The 18,576-nt window shown below is 31.2% G+C and overlaps 1 protein-coding gene across 1 annotated transcript in view; it reads left to right on the top strand.

The window, feature by feature from the left end:
* LOC118181281 (uncharacterized) overlaps positions 1-18,576 on the top strand; it is a 289,332-nt gene that overhangs the window by 79,479 nt on the left and 191,277 nt on the right. The window contains exons 4-5 of the mRNA XM_085818979.1: positions 14,218-14,262; positions 17,924-18,012. Coding sequence (XP_085675105.1) covers positions 14,218-14,262; positions 17,924-18,012 — 134 coding nt within the window. The remainder of the gene's footprint in view (positions 1-14,217; positions 14,263-17,923; positions 18,013-18,576) is intronic.

Here is an 18,576-nt window from a genome sequence, read left to right as displayed (position 1 = left end):
AGGAAATAGACATAAATAAATTAGATGTTAAAATAGCTGAAAAGATTTCAGATTTAAAAAAAGCACAAATGTTTTGTATCTTTTATTGTACAGTTTATTATTCTACTATCTTTCAAAAAACCAAGGAAATAAATTGTATGTTTACAAATCAGTTATTTTAATCTGCAAAATATTCTTACGTTGTGATTATAATAGTAGTTGACTGTGTTTAAATAAATATCAAATAAGTTAAATAATAATCATATAAATCTCTAAAATAGTGACTGTTATTAGTGTAAAATACACTTATACATATTTTTCAAGAAATTATGTTCCTAATTTAATGTTATCTACTTCATAACTTGTAGGGAGTTAGTTTAATTTTAAAAATTGCTTTATGGTAAGTATTAAATTGAATTTAATAATAGTGCATAATAAACACTTCTGTTAGTTTCTTAAAGTGAAACATCAGTATATCGGTTGTATGGATAATTGCTTAATTCTATTCATTTTTTTGTTTGCTGATAGGGCCTTAATTTTTTCTTTGGTGGTCTTTAAAAGTCCTTAATTTTCATGTAAGGAAATGTGTACGAACCCTGTTATATGTATATCTAAAATTTTCATATCAGTTCGTTTTAGTTTAATATACATATAATGTGAGGAATTGGGGATCTGAAATTTCTTGTGTCACAAGGGAGCTCAAGTAGGAAAGCTTTAAAGTGAATGGTTGGTGCGAAATGCTGCATGACAAGATTTTAGGACTACTTTTCTTCTACAAACAAAAAATAACAGCCAGAGTATACCTCGATACAATGATTAATTATATTTGCCCACAGTTAGAGGACTTTCGACTAGTTGTGTATATGTCTAGATTGTGTACCTTATGATACTTGTTACAATAATTTTGAAAGCTTGCTTGTGAAAGTATGGAAAGTACCAAAGGTCTAAATTGTTCTATTTTCAAGCTGTTAAAGTTGTTCAGGAACTTTGCAGACATCCTGTGTAAAACAAATGGAACAATGCCGTGCCTTACAGAGAAATTGCTATTTGAGAAAGGCTTATGAATATGTTAAAGCATGCATGGTTTAGTTACCAAAGGAAAGGGAAGTATCATCATGGACTACTTTCTAAGGAAAACTAGCTTGTATATATATTAATAATAATTATATAATTATAAGAAAAGAAAATTTAAAAAATATTCTGTTTAATTTTTGGGAATTTGCACAGAAGTTCTAATTTAGTTTTTGCATACAATTAGCACAAGGACTAGCATACCGAGATCAAACCTAAATAATTGATTGAATTCTTTATATATAAACTGGATTGTCTCTTCTTAGGATGGAACATCTGAACCTTCAGATCCTGAAAATCTTCAAAAAGATTTGAATTTTCAAAACCCAAATCTTAGGACTTCTTTTTTTTAATTTATTCAAATCTCTCACCTGGGAAATGGCCAAACATTTCAACTCAAAACTTTTGAAAGATTAATTTTATAAATGCTGCAGAAATGCACACTTTATGCAATTGTTACATTTTCAGTAGTATCTTAATTACTAAATTCACAACAGTTCAGTTTTAGTTGTTCAGTTATGAGCTGTTAATTGCAATCTGAAGTGTTAATATAACATTTGTATAAATCTATGTTGAGAAACTAAACTTCAAGCTTCAAGCATTTAAATATGTTTATTTACAAAATTTTATTGATATTTTTTAAAAATAAATGTAGATGCGTTTTTAGAAACATATTCTTAAATTTCCTTTTTAATGTGCTAGATGTTCTCTCTGGCTTGAGTCATTGGAATGACACATTGAATTATTACTTTTGATTTATTAATAGAATTATATAATTATTATTATTAATTATGCATATGTACAGCCAGCTGTATCCTGGGAGGTTTATCAAACACAAAGCATCACTACAGTCAAAAGTCGTTAATTCGGACACCCATAATCCGGAATGATCTATAATCCGGACCTCAAAGCTAAAATCTTTCTGCGCATGCGCCGCGTTGGCACATGCCCACAGGCGTTTTACGCGTGCGCGTAAGACCTTGACTACTGGCATATGCGGTTGCGCAAGTGCAGAATACGTTTTCGCCTGCGCATTTAATATATAACGGATGGTGTAAGCTAAAATTATCTAATTATCTATTTCAGTTAATGTTAATGATTGCGTTGTTCCTTAATCTTCGAATTGGATCCCGCTTATTATTTTTTGCAGACTGTAAGAGCAATTTTATAAAAGTAAACTTGAACTTTTGATTATGTCAAATAGAATTTCCGATGCTGGAAATTCCAAAGGATCTACAAAACGAAAGTATATTTCGATGTCCAACAAACAAAAAGTGGAATTGCTGCAAAAAATGGATAAAGACATGAAGAATGTGACAGAGAGGTTAGTGAAAACGAAAAAATTTCGATTGACAAGTTAGTCGGTATTCTCGGCACAGCAATTAACGGGACTTGAACAGCGGAACTTTGTAACTGAATAAGAAATTATGTCTTTTTATAGAATTAAAGAGAAAGTATTATCACATAAAATGAAGCAACTTAAACAACTTACATTAAGAGAAATGTTTAATAAAATAAACAAATAAATATTAAGCTTTTTTTTTTTTTTTTTTTTTTTTTTGTAAATTTTGATACCCTTTAGATCATAATTGGGTTGATCTTTAGTTTATGGTAACTTGGTGAAAATTTGGTGACCAACTCTCCTACAGCAACCCTCTATTTTTTTTCTCCCACCGCCATTTTGTCTTCACGAAGTAAAGACATGTTTCTTTTTTTTTATCTACTGAACACTTCTTCCAACAATCTACTAGCCGAATTACACTTATGCTAGAAATTTTATCTAACAAAACTGCTTAATCATGACAAAGATTCACTGCAAAATTGGGAAAAAGTGCACAATACCATACTCCTTACGCATTTTTCAAAATAACACATACACATAAACCATGTACACGTCGACTTATTTTGACTTAAAAAAACATCCCAGAATTACACAAAAATGGCATTGCGCACACTCTTCACTATATCCATGTACACTGCTTTTTTCTCATAAATTAGAAAAATTTCACGAAAATACATGACAATTTTCTGAATCTTTAAACCCGGTAAAAAGAACATATATGAAATTACCTGATCGCGAAAAAGTATATACCCTTTCCAAATAAGAACATTTCCATAAATAAAATATCCAAAAACTTTTACCTCTAAATCATCTATTATATTATAAACGTCACCAACGAATTCATACCGCAAGCATAACAAATACTTAGTGTCAAATATTTAAATTTTTTCCATGCACGTTTACTTCAACTAAAACGTATACCAAATTCCTACAAACATAAAATTCACAAAATAACTATCATTTAATTAAAATATCACTAAACCATGTACACGTGGACTTATTTTTACTTAAAAAAAACATCCCAGAATTGCACAAAAATGGCATTGCGCACACTCTTCACCATATCCATGTACGCTCCTTTTTTCTCATAAATTAGAAAAATTTCACGAAAATGCATGACAATTTTCTGAATCTTTAAACCCGTTAAAAAGAACATATATGAAATTACCTAATAACGAAAAAGTATATACCCTTTCCAAATATGAACATTTCCATGTATAAAATAAATAAAATATCCAAAAACTTTTACCTCTAAATTATCTATTATATTATAAACGTCACCAACGAATTCATACCGCAAGCATAACAAATACTTAGTGTCAAATATTTAAATTATTTCCATGCACGTTTACTTCAACTAAAACGTATACCAAATTCCTACAAACATAAAATTCACAAAATAACTATCATTTAATTAAAATAACACTAAACCATGTACACGTCGACTTATTTTTACTTAAAAAAAAAATCCCAGAATTGCACAAAAATGGCATTGCGCACACTCTTCACCATATCCATGTACGCTCCTTTTTTCTCATAAATTAGAAAAATTTCACGAAAATGCATGACAATTTTCTGAATCTTTAAACCCGTTAAAAAGAACATATATGAAATTACCTAATAACGAAAAAGTATATACCCTTTCCAAATATGAACATTTCCACGTATAAAATAAATAAAATATCCAAAAACTTTTACCTCTAAATTATCTATTATATTATAAACGTCACCAACGAATTCATACCGCAAACATTACAAATACTTAGTGTCAAATATTTAAATTATTTCCATGCACGTTTACTTAAACTAAAACGTATACCAAATTCCTACAAACATAAAATTCACAAAATAACTATCTTTTAATTAAAATATAATTAAATTCAAAAACACTACTTAAAATATAAATAAACACATACATTAAATTAATAAAAATTACCTTACAATCCTAATTACGTTAAACTAAATCATTGTTAATAACAATTTTTCCAATAATACCAAATTACTTTACTTCCACCTGTAACAGATTTAAATAATTTAAATACATAAACATTAAGGTATTTGTGAATGGCAATATTTGAAACCAGACTCGAGTGCCTCGTGCGACTTTCGCACGAAGAATGTAATTTATTTTTAAATGTTAGAATATGTTTTCTCTTCTTGTTTGTATGTCTCCATTTTGAGTGCTAAATAAAGTTTTTCCTGTGTTCCATCATTGGAGTTGCTTCATTTCGCCAAAGAAGTATTGCAGTCTTAATTATTTTGGAGGCACCGACGAGATCGAATAATCGTGCGTATTTTTATTTCATTAGTTCATCACTGAACATAATATAAGTGATACCAGATTATTACTTCCTGTTAATATCAAATTGCTTTATTTTATTAGTTCATCACTGAACGCAATATTAGTGATACCAGGTTATTACTTCCTGTTGATTTTGAATTGCCTTATTTTATTAGTTCATCACTGAACGTAATATTAGTGATACCAGATTATTACTTCCTGTTGATATTAAATTGCCTTATTTTATTAGTTCATCACTGAACGTAACTTCCTGTTGATATTGAATTGTCTTATTTTATTAGTTCATCACTGAACATAATATTAGTGATACCAGGTTATTACTTCCTGCTGATATTGAATTGCCTTATTTTATTAGTTCATCACTGAACGTAATATTAGTTATATCAGGTTATTACTTCCTGTTAACACTGAACTGCCTTATTTTATTAGTTTATCACTTGAACGTACACTTAGTGATACCATTTTAATGCCGTTTCTACTAGAGCTCAAAGGAAAAGAAAAATAGCTGAAGAGCAGATCTTGGAACCGATGCAGGAAGAAAATAAAGCATCCAGAGATGTATTTGAAGAAGAAGTTAAAATACCAGAATTAAACGTGGAAGATGTTCACGAAAGTTTGAAAAACGATAAAGAAATTAATATTGAGAATCATTTTGCAATGCAGCATTATCATCATCTTTCGGCTTTTGATTTAATAGACGAAGCTACTAATAGACGAAGAAAACAATTGTCAAAAGCAAATGACAAATGAATATTATCCGAAAGGCACAGATGAACTGAGGAAAGGCTTTGCTGTAAATTATAGCCGAGGAACTGGTCCACCATGGAAGAGATCTAGGCGCCGTAAAGAAAAAAAAAAGAAGACTAATTTGAACACTGTCCATTCCTATTTAAATGTGGTGTAAAAATATTTGTTTAAAACTTAAAATTTTCGGCCTGAAAATTTGGAAACTTATGAGCGAAGTTATCTTTTCTCTTTAAGCAATTAAGCAAGCCGAGCTTATAAACTTTCGAAATTTACAGAACTTTTCCCTTCGGTAAAAGTTTCTCCGTTGGGGAAGAGGTTGTAACAGATTTAAATAATATTAAAATCTTGTAGTTTAAATAATTTAAATAGATAAACATTAAGGTATTTGTGAATGGCAATATTTGAAACCAGACTCGAGTGCCTCGTGCGACTTTCGCACGAAGAATGTAATTTATTTTTAAATGTTAGAATATGTTTTCTCTTCTTGTTTGTATGTCGCCATTTTGAGTGCTAAATAAATTTTTTTCTGTGTTCCATCATTGGAGTTGCTTCATTTCGCCAAAGAAGTATTACACACCTTACATTTAGAACAATGCATAAAAATAATGTCCTTAAATAATTAAAAATACTAACTTACCTAATCTTCTTCAGAATCTTGATTACGTGTCCGATAAACTTTTCTTATTTCATCCGCTAAATAAAAAGCAAGCGTATGTGCGCCTGTTTCAGGATCTTTAAAATCATACTTATAGTTCACAGCAAGGTACCAGGTAAAATAAATAACTTAATAAAACATCTTTACTTCTATCTCGCACAACCTTAAAGAAACACTTATTACTACCGCTTTCAATCCCACTAAATACCCATTTCGAATTCACTTTAGTTAGGGCCATGGGATCCAAAAATTAACGAACACTGTTTCACACAACACAGAATAAAGCCAAATACAAAATTTCCAGATTTTTTCCCGATTTCCCCCCTTTTCCGATTAAAGAACTGTAATTCGTCCATTAATATCACATGACATATCCCATGATCTCTCATTTCCCTCACACAAAATAATGGGTAATCGGAACTGAGTACTGCTCACATTATTACCAAAGTCCCAGGTAGTAACCTTTATCGCCTCCAAAATGTCGCCAAACCACCAGTTACCATATTGTAAAGATCAGCCCATAATTGTTCTTTATTTCATAAATTACGGTTTCATATTTTTAATTTTAGAATTTCTGCATGCCATCTTACGAGATTTAAACTGATGATCTATAATCCGGAAAATTCGATAATCCGGAATCGCCGAAGTCCCGACGAGTCCGGATTAATGACTTTTGACTGTATTGCATTTACTCATACTCTCCTAATTGTCACTTCTTGTTCTTGCACCCTCTAATCGCTGCTTTTTTGCAGTGCCATCTGTTCGTGGATTACAAATGTAGATTTCATATTTTGCTTTATTTAAAAACTTTAAATTTTGTTATTAGAATTTGACCCACTATTAGATTTTTCAGTGCAAGTTAGAAACTGTACATGTTTGTATTACTGTTCAGAAAACTTTGAGATAAATCATCAGTTCATCGTAATACCAGTTATGTAGGTTCTTTTAAAAAATAAAGTTTGAAGTAGCAACAGTACCAAATGGGTCATGCAGTCAGAAAGAAATTTACCCCTCCTGCTAGTATTGACTCCAATCAGAACAGTAAAAACAAAGTGTCAAGATCTAAGTGTAACTGAATGGTAGAACAAATGGGTTGATCAGTTATACAAAGGAAGATTTATTCCTGCCATTACACAATCTTAATGAAAATGTATTTTCTGGTAGATATTTGAATCGAGATTTTACTAATGAAGGTCATTTTCCTGTAACTTTTTGAAGATTTAATGTAAAGTATTATACATGTTCGTATTGTAGGTTGGGTACTGATGTTACTAAAATTATTCTGGAATTCACTTTGTTTTAAAATCATATTTAGAAACTATTAACTAATGATCTTAAAAAATTTTAAAGTGGGGATTAAACAAGAAGGATGTCTGTGTAATTAAATGTTGTGAATGTTGCACATTAGTAGCAGAATGAAAACTTTTGCTATTTTTACATAATACATGTAATTTTTTCTATAGTTCTAGCTTTTTTTATATGTAGTTTTAAAATCTTGCCATGTTTTTTTATATAAGCCTGTTTGGTATTGGGCGACTGAGTTCCATTTAACCTTTTAACTGTCATGCCCGAGATTGTCTCGGGCACAGCACTGGTGTTTGAAAATGTCACGCCTGAGTATTTCTCGGGGTAATTTTTTTTTTTGAGTGCATCGTATTGTCATACCCGATATCGGGAGATGTTTATTTCGGCTACATTTGGTTTTTCCAATAAAAAAATTTGACAATTTGTGTACCCAAATCATCAAAATAACTTGACAGTTAAAGGGTTAAAAGGTGCTACTATAAATGTTAATATGTTTTAATAGATGCACTTTTTATGCCAACTATGAAGTTCTTGGTGAAGTGAATTAATTCTTGGTAACTCTTCTTGGCATAATGATTTGCATACATTTATATTGTTAGGAGTTGACAGTTGAGACAAAAGCAAGTGGACAATTGGAATCTTTAGAGTACAGCATTTTAAAGCGATTAGTGTTTGAATTGGACTGTGATTATGCTTGGAGAACTGTGGCTGTAGAAAGTCAAAGATCATATTTCAAAACATAATGTTTACATGACAAAACTTCTGTAAAATTTTACAGTGCATTGCATGAAGTTTGTGTTAATCAGCTGTGGATTGTAATATTCTTTGGGCTTCCACTTTTGTGAAGAATGTGTCGGTTGTACAAGATGACCAAAAGCTAGAAAGACTAGAAATATTAACAGCTAAATAAAGTGCAATTCTCATAATTGGCTCAAGATCACCATGTAGCATATGAAAAAAATTTTAACCTTTTTAATGGTCAGTAATGAGCTCAGCTTGCATTCCAGTTATGCGTCGTGGTAGGCACAAACAAACACAGCTCGTATTACAGATTTACAAGTATTGCACATTTTGGGAAGAAAGAATTTCTTAATCTTGCAACTCCAGAGGATTAAGCTACATCAATTTCATTAATACCAGTATATTGTATTTTGAGAAAAGCTTTATTAAAAGAAAAGTTTGTACCTTATTCCATGATATGACTGTACTGAAATAAGGATCTGATGATAAAGTTGAAAAATTTCTGTCTGAAGTAATCTGATAAAATGTTGAGGAGAGACTTTGAACTAGAGTTAAAATCATAGTCAATCCAAAGAAGACATCCATCCTTCTCATGATACCCAAAATGTTCTCATATGCAATCATAGTTAAAGTAAATGATGATATCTGTGCCATAGATTACCAAGGAATCATTACCAAAAATAAGAGTTCCAACTACAAAAAGTGCGACTGCAGCATATTATAATGAATGATTATGAAAACTGTGTGGAAGAATACACAGAAGCACCTGACCTGCTTGGGGATGGGCATTGTGTAAAACTTACATGTGTGAGAAGGTTCAGATAGGTCTGATCATCAAATATCGAGATTTCATATGTAATGTGCCCTAAAACCAATTATGAGTCCGCCAAACCTCATATACTCTCATTTCGAAAGAGCCATTGAATTTCTGTGTCTTTAAACACTAAAAGAAGTTTCTTCAGCAATTACCTGGGCCAATCCAGGACTGAAAAAACGTAGTACTCTAGAAGAATAATCTTCCAATACAGAAGCCTAAATAGGATTGTAGGGAGAAAAACTATCTGAGTTAAAATAAAACCTGAGTGGGGAAAGAGGCATGAGTGCATTACTTTTAAATGACTTTCACATTTATCTTTTATGCTGTTCTGTTGGCAGTTATTTTCTGTAAAAATAATATAGCCATTAAGAAATTTTCAGAAGTTGAATAATTCCCCCCTTTTTTGACTAATGATTAAAGTGCAGTTTAAGATTGGTTAAGTTATTGCACGCATAAATGTCACCTAAGAAATTAAATTTTGAATTGATAAAAAAGAGTGTTGTAACATGGTTTCTGTTTGAAAATGCAGTGTATTTAAAAATTGCAACTAATGCTCATTCCTGGCAAGTTATATTTAAAAAGGTTTAAAAAACCTCAAGCAAAAAGTATCAGGATTCTGTTTGCTGTGTACAAATAAGGTAAAAATATGCCCTATTTCGTGCAGAGTTTCATGTTTCATTCCTTTTTTCATCCTGCCTAATTCTCTCATTTTTTCATTATCATTCAAGGTTATTAACATAAGTAATCATTCTTTCTAAAATGTGTTTAAATAAAATGCAGTAACATTAAAGGTTTAGTGAAACTATAATATTAAATGATATTATAGTTTGAATTAAATTATAATTAAATATAAATTACAGTAAGACCCCACTTAATGCTGTTTTGGTTTAATGCTCTTTTATTTAAATTGTGGGATTCCTCGATATTGCACGCAGTGTTAGGCTTTCTGATATCCGAAGCAGTTTATCTGTGTTTCTTCTTTCTGCGGTGTTATAAGAACGTATTTTTATCATTTCAAACATTTGTTGACGTTATTGTAAGTATAAATTTATATAATATAATGATTGATGTAGTGACAAATATTATGATTTTTAGGTTTTATCATGGATGATAATAAAAAACACGAGAAAATAAAGCAACAAGAAAAAGCATTTCACTAGAAACTAAAATGCAAGTGATTAGAAGATTAGATACTGGTAAAAGTCAATCTCAAATTGTTGCTGCATTGAATTTGGCAACTTCAGCAATAAGTATTCTTAAGAATAAAGAAAAAGTACTGCCATCGGCAACTGCAACTAGACAAGCTCTGCAACTAGAATTACCCGTTCTTAGAAATAATACAATAGAGGAAATGGAAAACGACTTTCTATATGGATTGATGACGAAATTGAACGCAATATGCCATTAAGCCAATCTATTATAATGGAAAAAGCAAGAAGAATTTTTAATTACATTCAGGTTGAGGCAAGTCACACAAGCGAAACTTTTGTTGCAAGTCGAGGATGGTTTAATAGATTTAAACATCGAAATAATCTTCATAACTTACAGATTACAGAAGAAGCAGCAAGTGATGATACGAAAGCGGTGGCTGAATTCTCAGCGACATTAAAAATAATAATTGAAAGAGGAAACTATCCTCCAGAATTGGTTTTTAATGTTGATGAAACAAGCGTATTTTGGAAAAGAATGCCAAAACGAATATTTCTATCCCAACGTGCAAAAATAAAAACGTGCACCAGGATTTAAAGCTGCAAAGGATCGCTTAACACTTCTACTGGGTGGTAATGCAAGTGGAGATTTCAAATTAAACCACTACTTTTTTACCATTCCAAAAACCCAAGAGCTATGAAAGGAATATCCAAATCAACTTTACCTGTAATTTGGGGTCTAATAAAAAATCATGGATAACTATGAAAATTTTCCAGAATTGGTTCACTGAATATTTTTGCCCGTCTGTTAAATGCTATTGCGAAATTAAAAAACTTGAATCAAGTGCACTACTTTTAATTGATAAGTAGTGCCATCTAACGAATTTATCTGACTTAATAACATGCATTCAAGTCGAAGTGGTTTTCTTGCCGCCTAACACAAGTGCCTTAATCCAGCCAATGGATCAAGACGTTATATCAAATTTTAAGGCTTATTACCTGCGGTGAACATTTAGACAGATGTTTGAAAAAACAGAGGGAGAAGATAAACAATCAATAAGAGAGTTTTGGAAAAACTGCAATATCATGAATGCTGTAGAAAATATAGATCTTTCTTGAGATGAAGTAACAGAAAAATGTTTGAAAGGGGTGGGGAAGAACATTTGGCCAGATCTAAGCAAGGGCGGTGACACTGGACACTCTGTCGATATGAATGAAACAGTGGAAAAAATAGTGGAATTAGTGAAACAAACCGGTTTAGATGAGGTAAATGTGGAAGATGTCAAAAAATTAGTGCAAAAAACAGCAGCAAGTCTTTCTAATGATGAGCTCAAGGAATTAGCGGACCAAGAAGAACACAAAGATATTGAAAGTAGTGATTCTGAAGAAGAGCAAAAAGAACTTTCAATAGTGTTTCAAAAACCAGTTTGACCACTATAACAGAAATTATGGACCGATTTATTGAAAATGACCCAAATTTTGACAGGAGTTCAAAGGCAAGACGAGGTGTTATGGATACCTTATCTACTTACCAACAACTTCTGACAGAGTGCAAAAGGAAAACGCAAATTACATTAGATACCTACTTGATAAAAAGGCAGAAAATTGGAAATACAGAAAAGACTGAATGATCTGAAATGTAAACATACTGAGAATTTTATTTATTTTTATATGTTTATTCGTTTATTATGTTTCTATATTTGTAAGAAATAAATTTTTGTTTTATTGTTATAAAAAATATAATAAAATTTGGTAAAATACGTGACCAGTTTTCTACCCATCTTTCGAAACCCCATTATTTATATGATGAGATAACCTCCTTTAACGCTGTTTCATATTACACTCTACTTTAATGGAATGTATACTCCGCGTTAAGCAGGGTCTTACTGTATATTAAACTATAATTACATGTTAAATTATATTAATTTATAGTAAAACACCTAACAGATAATTCATTTCGAGTACTGTCTAAAGCTTGCTTCTGTCAGTTGTAAAATGAGAATAATGTGTTGTTTCTAGCTAAAATCTGGCCTGAATGGGATTGAAGAGTCACTTCTGTTAACCATGACATCATAATTAGTACTACTTCATTGACATTTACCAAACTTATCAATTTGGTAATAAGTAAAAATTTACTTAGTGTCTCAGAAATTGATTGCGATTAATGTATGCCAGAAAATATTGATTTGAAAACATGTAATGTTTCGAGCACTCATTTGACTTATTGTGCTGGGCATCATATCAAAAGTATTGCATGAGTCAAATTATACAAAATCTAATATATAGCAGAATTTAATCTTCATCATCCATGCATTTGTTAGCAAATTATAGCTAACGAGATTTAATCTAAAAAAAAGTGAACTTGCATGTCTTGTTAAAATTTCAGTTTGTTTTCTTTTTTAAGTATTATGCTTTTGCTGAAGACATATCTTATTTTCTGAGGTATAATTTGATGTTTTAAGCCAAAATATATTACCCCAATATCTGTTCAACTTGAAAGATCGGATATAAAAACTGAAGTGAGTTCATGTAGGTAGGCCTGAGTTGGCACACTTTAATAGTTTTCTCAATTTGACAACATACATTTTTCATATATTCTGTATTTCATATATTGCACCATTAGTCATGTCTTACTATTTTAGCATAAAACCCACTTTTCATCTTGCTCCTTTTAAAAGGAGGCATTTATATTTAATTTATTTTACTAGAAGTTGTGAGGAAAAAATAGTTCTTATAAATTGTGTATCCTTGCTCTCATTAGTCATCTGTCACATTCTTTGTAAGATTGAAAGCAGCCTACTAAGCAGATAGCCTAAGCCACTTGTGCAAAAATATGAAATTTTTTTTTTTTTTTTTTTTTTTTTTTTTTTTTTTTTTTTTTAAGTTTTTCTCATATTTTAAATTATTTGAGTAAAGGCTGCTTTTTAATAGGCTGTCATTGAATTGCCATTAGTAATACTTTGGATGAATTTCCATTCTCCAAAAATTTCTGGTTATAAATAAATTTAGTTTCATTTACCTGGTGCATTTAAACATATGTTATCTATTTATTGTGCAAGTTCATTTTTATGAAGCATCTTATGGTATTATCCCTCTAACTGGCACATAGTTTCGCTAAGAAAGTCCCAATATCTCGAAACTGCCATGCGAAAGGGTTATTTTCTTGATTTTAATGCTAAATGCTCCTGGATTTATGTATGTTTAATATAGTGTCTTAATTTGTTGGACATATTTCAAAATGCGTGTGTATATACTTTCTAAAAGACATCATGAAATATTTGTTATATATATATATATATATATATATATGATTCTGATTGACGAAGCCATAAGGAGGAAGGTAGAAATCTTGGATCATCTGCCAGTGAGGAAAGAAGAATAGACTTAAAAGTCATAAATGTACTTATTCTTGATTATATATTTACTTCTTCACAGGAAACTTCTGTGAACATGGATTGACTTCTGTATAGGAAAATAGAATATATTAACCGAATAACATTAAATAATGGAAACTCTCTGACCGGCAAAGCCATAAGGATAAAGGTAGAAATCTTGGATCATCTGTCAGTGAAAAAAGAAGAATTGAATAAAAGTCAGAAGTGTACTTAAAATTCTTGATTATATATTTATGTTTTCACAGGAAACTTCTGTAAACATGGGCTGTCTTCTGTACAAATAGGATATGTTAACCCAAGTAACTTTAAATAATGGAATATTTATGAAATTTTCTTTCAATAAATTGATCGCTTTTATTTTTTTAAGCTTGTATCAATGTATTTAAATGAAACGATTTTTTTTTTATCAGAATGATGGTTGCATATCCCTAAAGCTCAGATCTTTATATTTGAGTATGTTTTGGTTCAAGGATAATGTTGATTTGCTTTGAAGCAAGGTATATATTATGTTCTTAGATGTTGTAGAATTGCTTTTAATTAAAAAATTTGAAATAATGTGTCGCATCTTAACAATCTCAGTCATTAAATTCTGAAGAAAATGTTGTGAACGAACTTTTACTATTTGATGAATTTCATATTTTAATAGTAGTTTGTACATGTGAAATTATAAAAAAATTATATTGTTCTATATGTCAACTTTTCCCTCTCTTTCTAGAAAGTAGCTCATCCAGGTATGAAGGTGGTTCATCCAGGTCTACTGGTATGTAATTTTTCAAAACTTCGGACTTTTTTTAAATCAGTATTGTGTAGTTAAGCTTAACCTTTAAGAGACGGGGCAGTTTGGAAAGGTTTCACTTAAAAAGACGGGAAATCCAAATGCATTTCCACCCCCTTTTAGCTGCTATTGTAAAGGGAAACTACTACTCATTTGCAACTTTTCCTGTAGGTCACCTTTGTTAATTTTCAGATAAGGGACTAGGGAATAATATAAAAGAATTTGTTGAATTTGTTCTCTTTTCTGCTGTTTCTTTTCCCTAAACTAAAGAAACATATATTATAATGAGATTTCGTAGCTAAATAATTGTCGTATGTTGGAATATTAACTTTTGACATTGCATCATAATGAAAATACGCCTTAGCAGCAAATGCACGCCTATAATCAGTTCATAGTTATTCCATTTTTATGTGTATCCAAACTGAATTTAGTTTAGAATTATATGTACTAATTAACATTTTTAATTTATACTTGAAAATGATGTTTGATTATTTGTTTTTCGTATAAATCAGCAGTATGCTTTTATTTGTTTCCAAGCATTGTGTAACAACTTATATTTATATATCAAACAAATCCCGTTGTATTTTTCTTACATTAGTTTCGTTTACCTTTTCCATTAGTACTCTTTCTTACTCAGTTTAATTTATTGATTTCCCCCCCCATTGTATCGTTACTTCATCTTTCAACGACATTATTGTTCATTGTTCTTTCTTGCAGTTTTGTGATAAAGGTTTTTTTTTTTAAATTATTTTCCTTTACTTTAAAAACAAATTTTATTGATTATATTTTCATTGTATTGCACTCCATTGCATTTTGCTTGTTTCAAACAGCAATATTAAATACAAAAATTACAATAAAAAGGGGAAATATAAAGAAAAAATACATTTTTAATGACACTTAAAAGTTGGTGAAATTAATACTAATGTCAAATTGCTAAGATTTCACTGCTGAGGGAAACCAAAGGGAATTTACGAAACCCCACAGCTGGGACGCACGAAGGTCATCTCGCATAAATGGCAAGGGAGGTTATTCGGACAATGACTATCTCCGCACCCTGAAGGATGGGGGGGGGGAATTCGCTGGCCGATATTTCGGCCACAGCCATCTTTTTGAGACACTGCAGTTCTGGCCGATATTTATTAGGCCACCCGTCTTTTAACCTTTTAAAGGTTAACCCATAAAAAACTCATGGTAACTTGAGGAGTGAGATTTAAAATTATTTTCTGTATTTCTCTACCACGTTCAGGATTCTAATTTTTTATTTTTTCACTAGTTACAAAATAAAGCCAAATTCTGATTTACCACAATAATATATGGGAAGATGTGTACGATTAACTCAAAATCATGGTTAATTCAAGGCCCTAAAAAAAAAAAAAAAAAAAAAAAAAAAAAAGGTGGAGATAAGTAACTATAACATATGAAAAGAAAAATGCCACAAGGCATTTTTCTTAGAAGTAATTCCTGAAAATACTGCCTATATAGTTTTTTTGGGGGAACTGTGGTTTAAGAAAGTTTTAAATCAGTTTTATTAACAAACAAAAATCGCAGTACAGTAAAATATGGGGGGGGGGGGATCACTTTGACTGTTCAGACGACAAAATTTATCACTTTGACAGACAGAAAAAGTGAGTTAGAACTTTCCCTTTCCTTGCGGAGTTAGCTTTTTTTAAGATCAATGGCCTTGCATAGTGCCATTTTGTTAGTCAGCAGACCATTCTTTTTGCCTTTCCAAGTAGTTCATAAGGCACTGGAGATGATTAAGAGCAGTTCCATGTGTGAGCTTATCAATCAGCTGACTGCTTCCTGCCTCCACCCTCCTGCCCTTGGCTGCCACTTCATACTTCTTTCTCCCTTGGACAACTAATAATTTGCTCATCTTTGTGAATTTCTAATGAGTGCAAGTTTGCAGTCAGGCTCCAATCATTCAGAAATATTTTCTTCATCCACATGTTTACTACCAGGTGCATTGTATGCAACCTGCGCGAGTTAAGCTGGTGACACCTTTGTGTCTGTATCAAAACCTAAAAAACTTTCATGTTCTTCTAGGTCCAGAAGAATTTTTCTCCAAGATTTGATTAGTGTTGAGGATTTCACTTTCTGCCATGCAGCAGCACTCTCATTGATAGCATCCAGAATTGAAAAATTTTTCAGAAAAGTTTTAAGATCATGGGTCTTCTTTGATCAATTTACATAACATGGTAGAACAATAGTTTCGTTTGACCAACGTAATAACACCTTGGTTCATTGGCTCTATTATTGCTGTCACCTTAGGTAGCAATATTTTACAAAAAAAATTGTCTGTCTCTTGATTTTAACGTCAGTTCAATTGAGTGAGATGCCAGATTGTCTAAAACTAACAATGCTCTTTCATGAAGGCCCTGTGATTTTAAAGTCTGTCACCTGAGGTGCAAATTTCATATAAAACCACTGCTGAAATATGATTCTATTCATCCATCCTTTTTTCTCTGATTGAAAGAGTGCACTGGTGAGTTGCTTGCTTCCATGCCTTTATCTCCTTGAGGATCAGCACATACAGCCACCGGACTGAACCCCCGAAATGGAACGTCGCACCAGCCCACGCATTTTCAGCAGTTAAGCCTACATCAGTATTTTAATATGATGACCTCAGTTTTTGAAGTTTGTACTTAATATACTAATTCTCAATACTAATTCATAAGTAGTGACCATATTTTTTTATGTAATTATGATCTAATTGCTTTGACTGGGATTTAATTGTGTGGCCGTTTCCAACTAGCTAAGAACAAAATAAGATTTGGAACAAAATATGAATTCAAGCCTTCACGATTTTAAGAGGTTTCTAATAACTTTAAAACTTGTATTTATATATATATATATAAATATGGTTGAATGCAGCATTTGTAACTGCTTAGCTCTTGTATGCAAATTTTGGTTATGTAATATATCATTTGTACATATGTCGCACAAAGTGCAAAGATGTCATTTATACATATTCTTAAATTTTTGTAAAAATTTGCTAATACAAAATAAGCATCACTGATCTGGCAGTCCACCTAGTTATGGTGGCTGCTGGTAGTAAAAGTAGATTTTATCTTCGCTGATCAGGTATTAATTCTGATTGGTTTCACCTTAGGGCGGAAGCCTGGTTGGCGAGGAACGAACTAATTCTTAATATCTATTAATATGAAGAATATCACATTAATAGAAATAAATGAAACATGCAAAATACTAAAATTTTAACTATACACATGAAAACAAAATTACAAATACAAAATGTAAAAGAAAATGAAACAAAATTATCTGTAGGTAATTAAATTTGAATTTAATATTTCTGCTGTGTTTAGAATAATTCAAAACGATTCAAAAGCCGGCATTGATCGACACACAGGACAATGCCGGCTTTTTTCACCGAGCCTATGCAAAGCAAGTAAGATGCATCACACATCGGGAAAACTGATGTCTTTCCCCTTCTGTAATAATGCTGTAATTACTGTAATTACTTTCTAATTAACCAAGAAAGTCCATGTTAAGCTTTAAAATAAGTATAAAAAAATGACAACTGGTCAGATTTTTCCATCACAGAATGCCCAAATAATTTTATAATGTCTTTTAAAATTATTAAAGCTCTTTTTATGTAATATTGATTTTATGTATTTTACTTTACAAGATAGAGGAAAAAAGGATAAGAAACGACTACCTAAAGAAGAAATCGACTATAATAAACCAGATCTTTCATTTGGTGATATGTACTGCCAAGTAAGTATATTTTTAAGTATGAATTTTTGTTATTTTTGTACTTTTTCATTGTAATCATGTACATCGTGTTTTTAACAGATTATTAGATGTTTTGTAGTTACAGAAACATACAAGTTGAAGTTTCTGTAGTATAAGCAAATACAAGAAGAATATATTAAAATATGTGTTTTCCTCTACTCTTCAAACCCATGTTTTTGCAGCATATTTTGAAATGTAACTCCCAGTGTCTGTATGTGCCCTCACCAGTTGCCTTAAATTTTCATTTTCAATGTAAACAGTTAATGTTTGCAAAAAAAAAAACCTCTCCCTGACTTTGATTAGTTAGATCGGTAAACTCTGAATCCCCATTATTTATTCTTCCCCCTTTTTGTTGTTTAAAGCAAAAAAAATTGTGATGTAATCCAGAACAGAATTCACATTTAGTTTTCTTAACCCCTTCGAGCCGGGTAGCGAAAATGCGCGCTTATCGCGGAGGCCGGCAGTGTCTTCCGCGAGCGTCTCTCCAGGGCCGGGTCTTGTTTGCTACTAAGCCTAAATCCATAAAATTTCCGAAGTATCAATGCA

Source organism: Stegodyphus dumicola, chromosome 6 (genome assembly GCF_044657685.1).
Source record: "Stegodyphus dumicola isolate Sdum_Otavi_A_Nest chromosome 6, ASM4465768v1".
In the NCBI taxonomy this organism is placed as follows: Eukaryota; Metazoa; Arthropoda; class Arachnida; order Araneae; family Eresidae; genus Stegodyphus; species Stegodyphus dumicola.
This window is presented reverse-complemented; position numbering and strand designations above follow the sequence as displayed.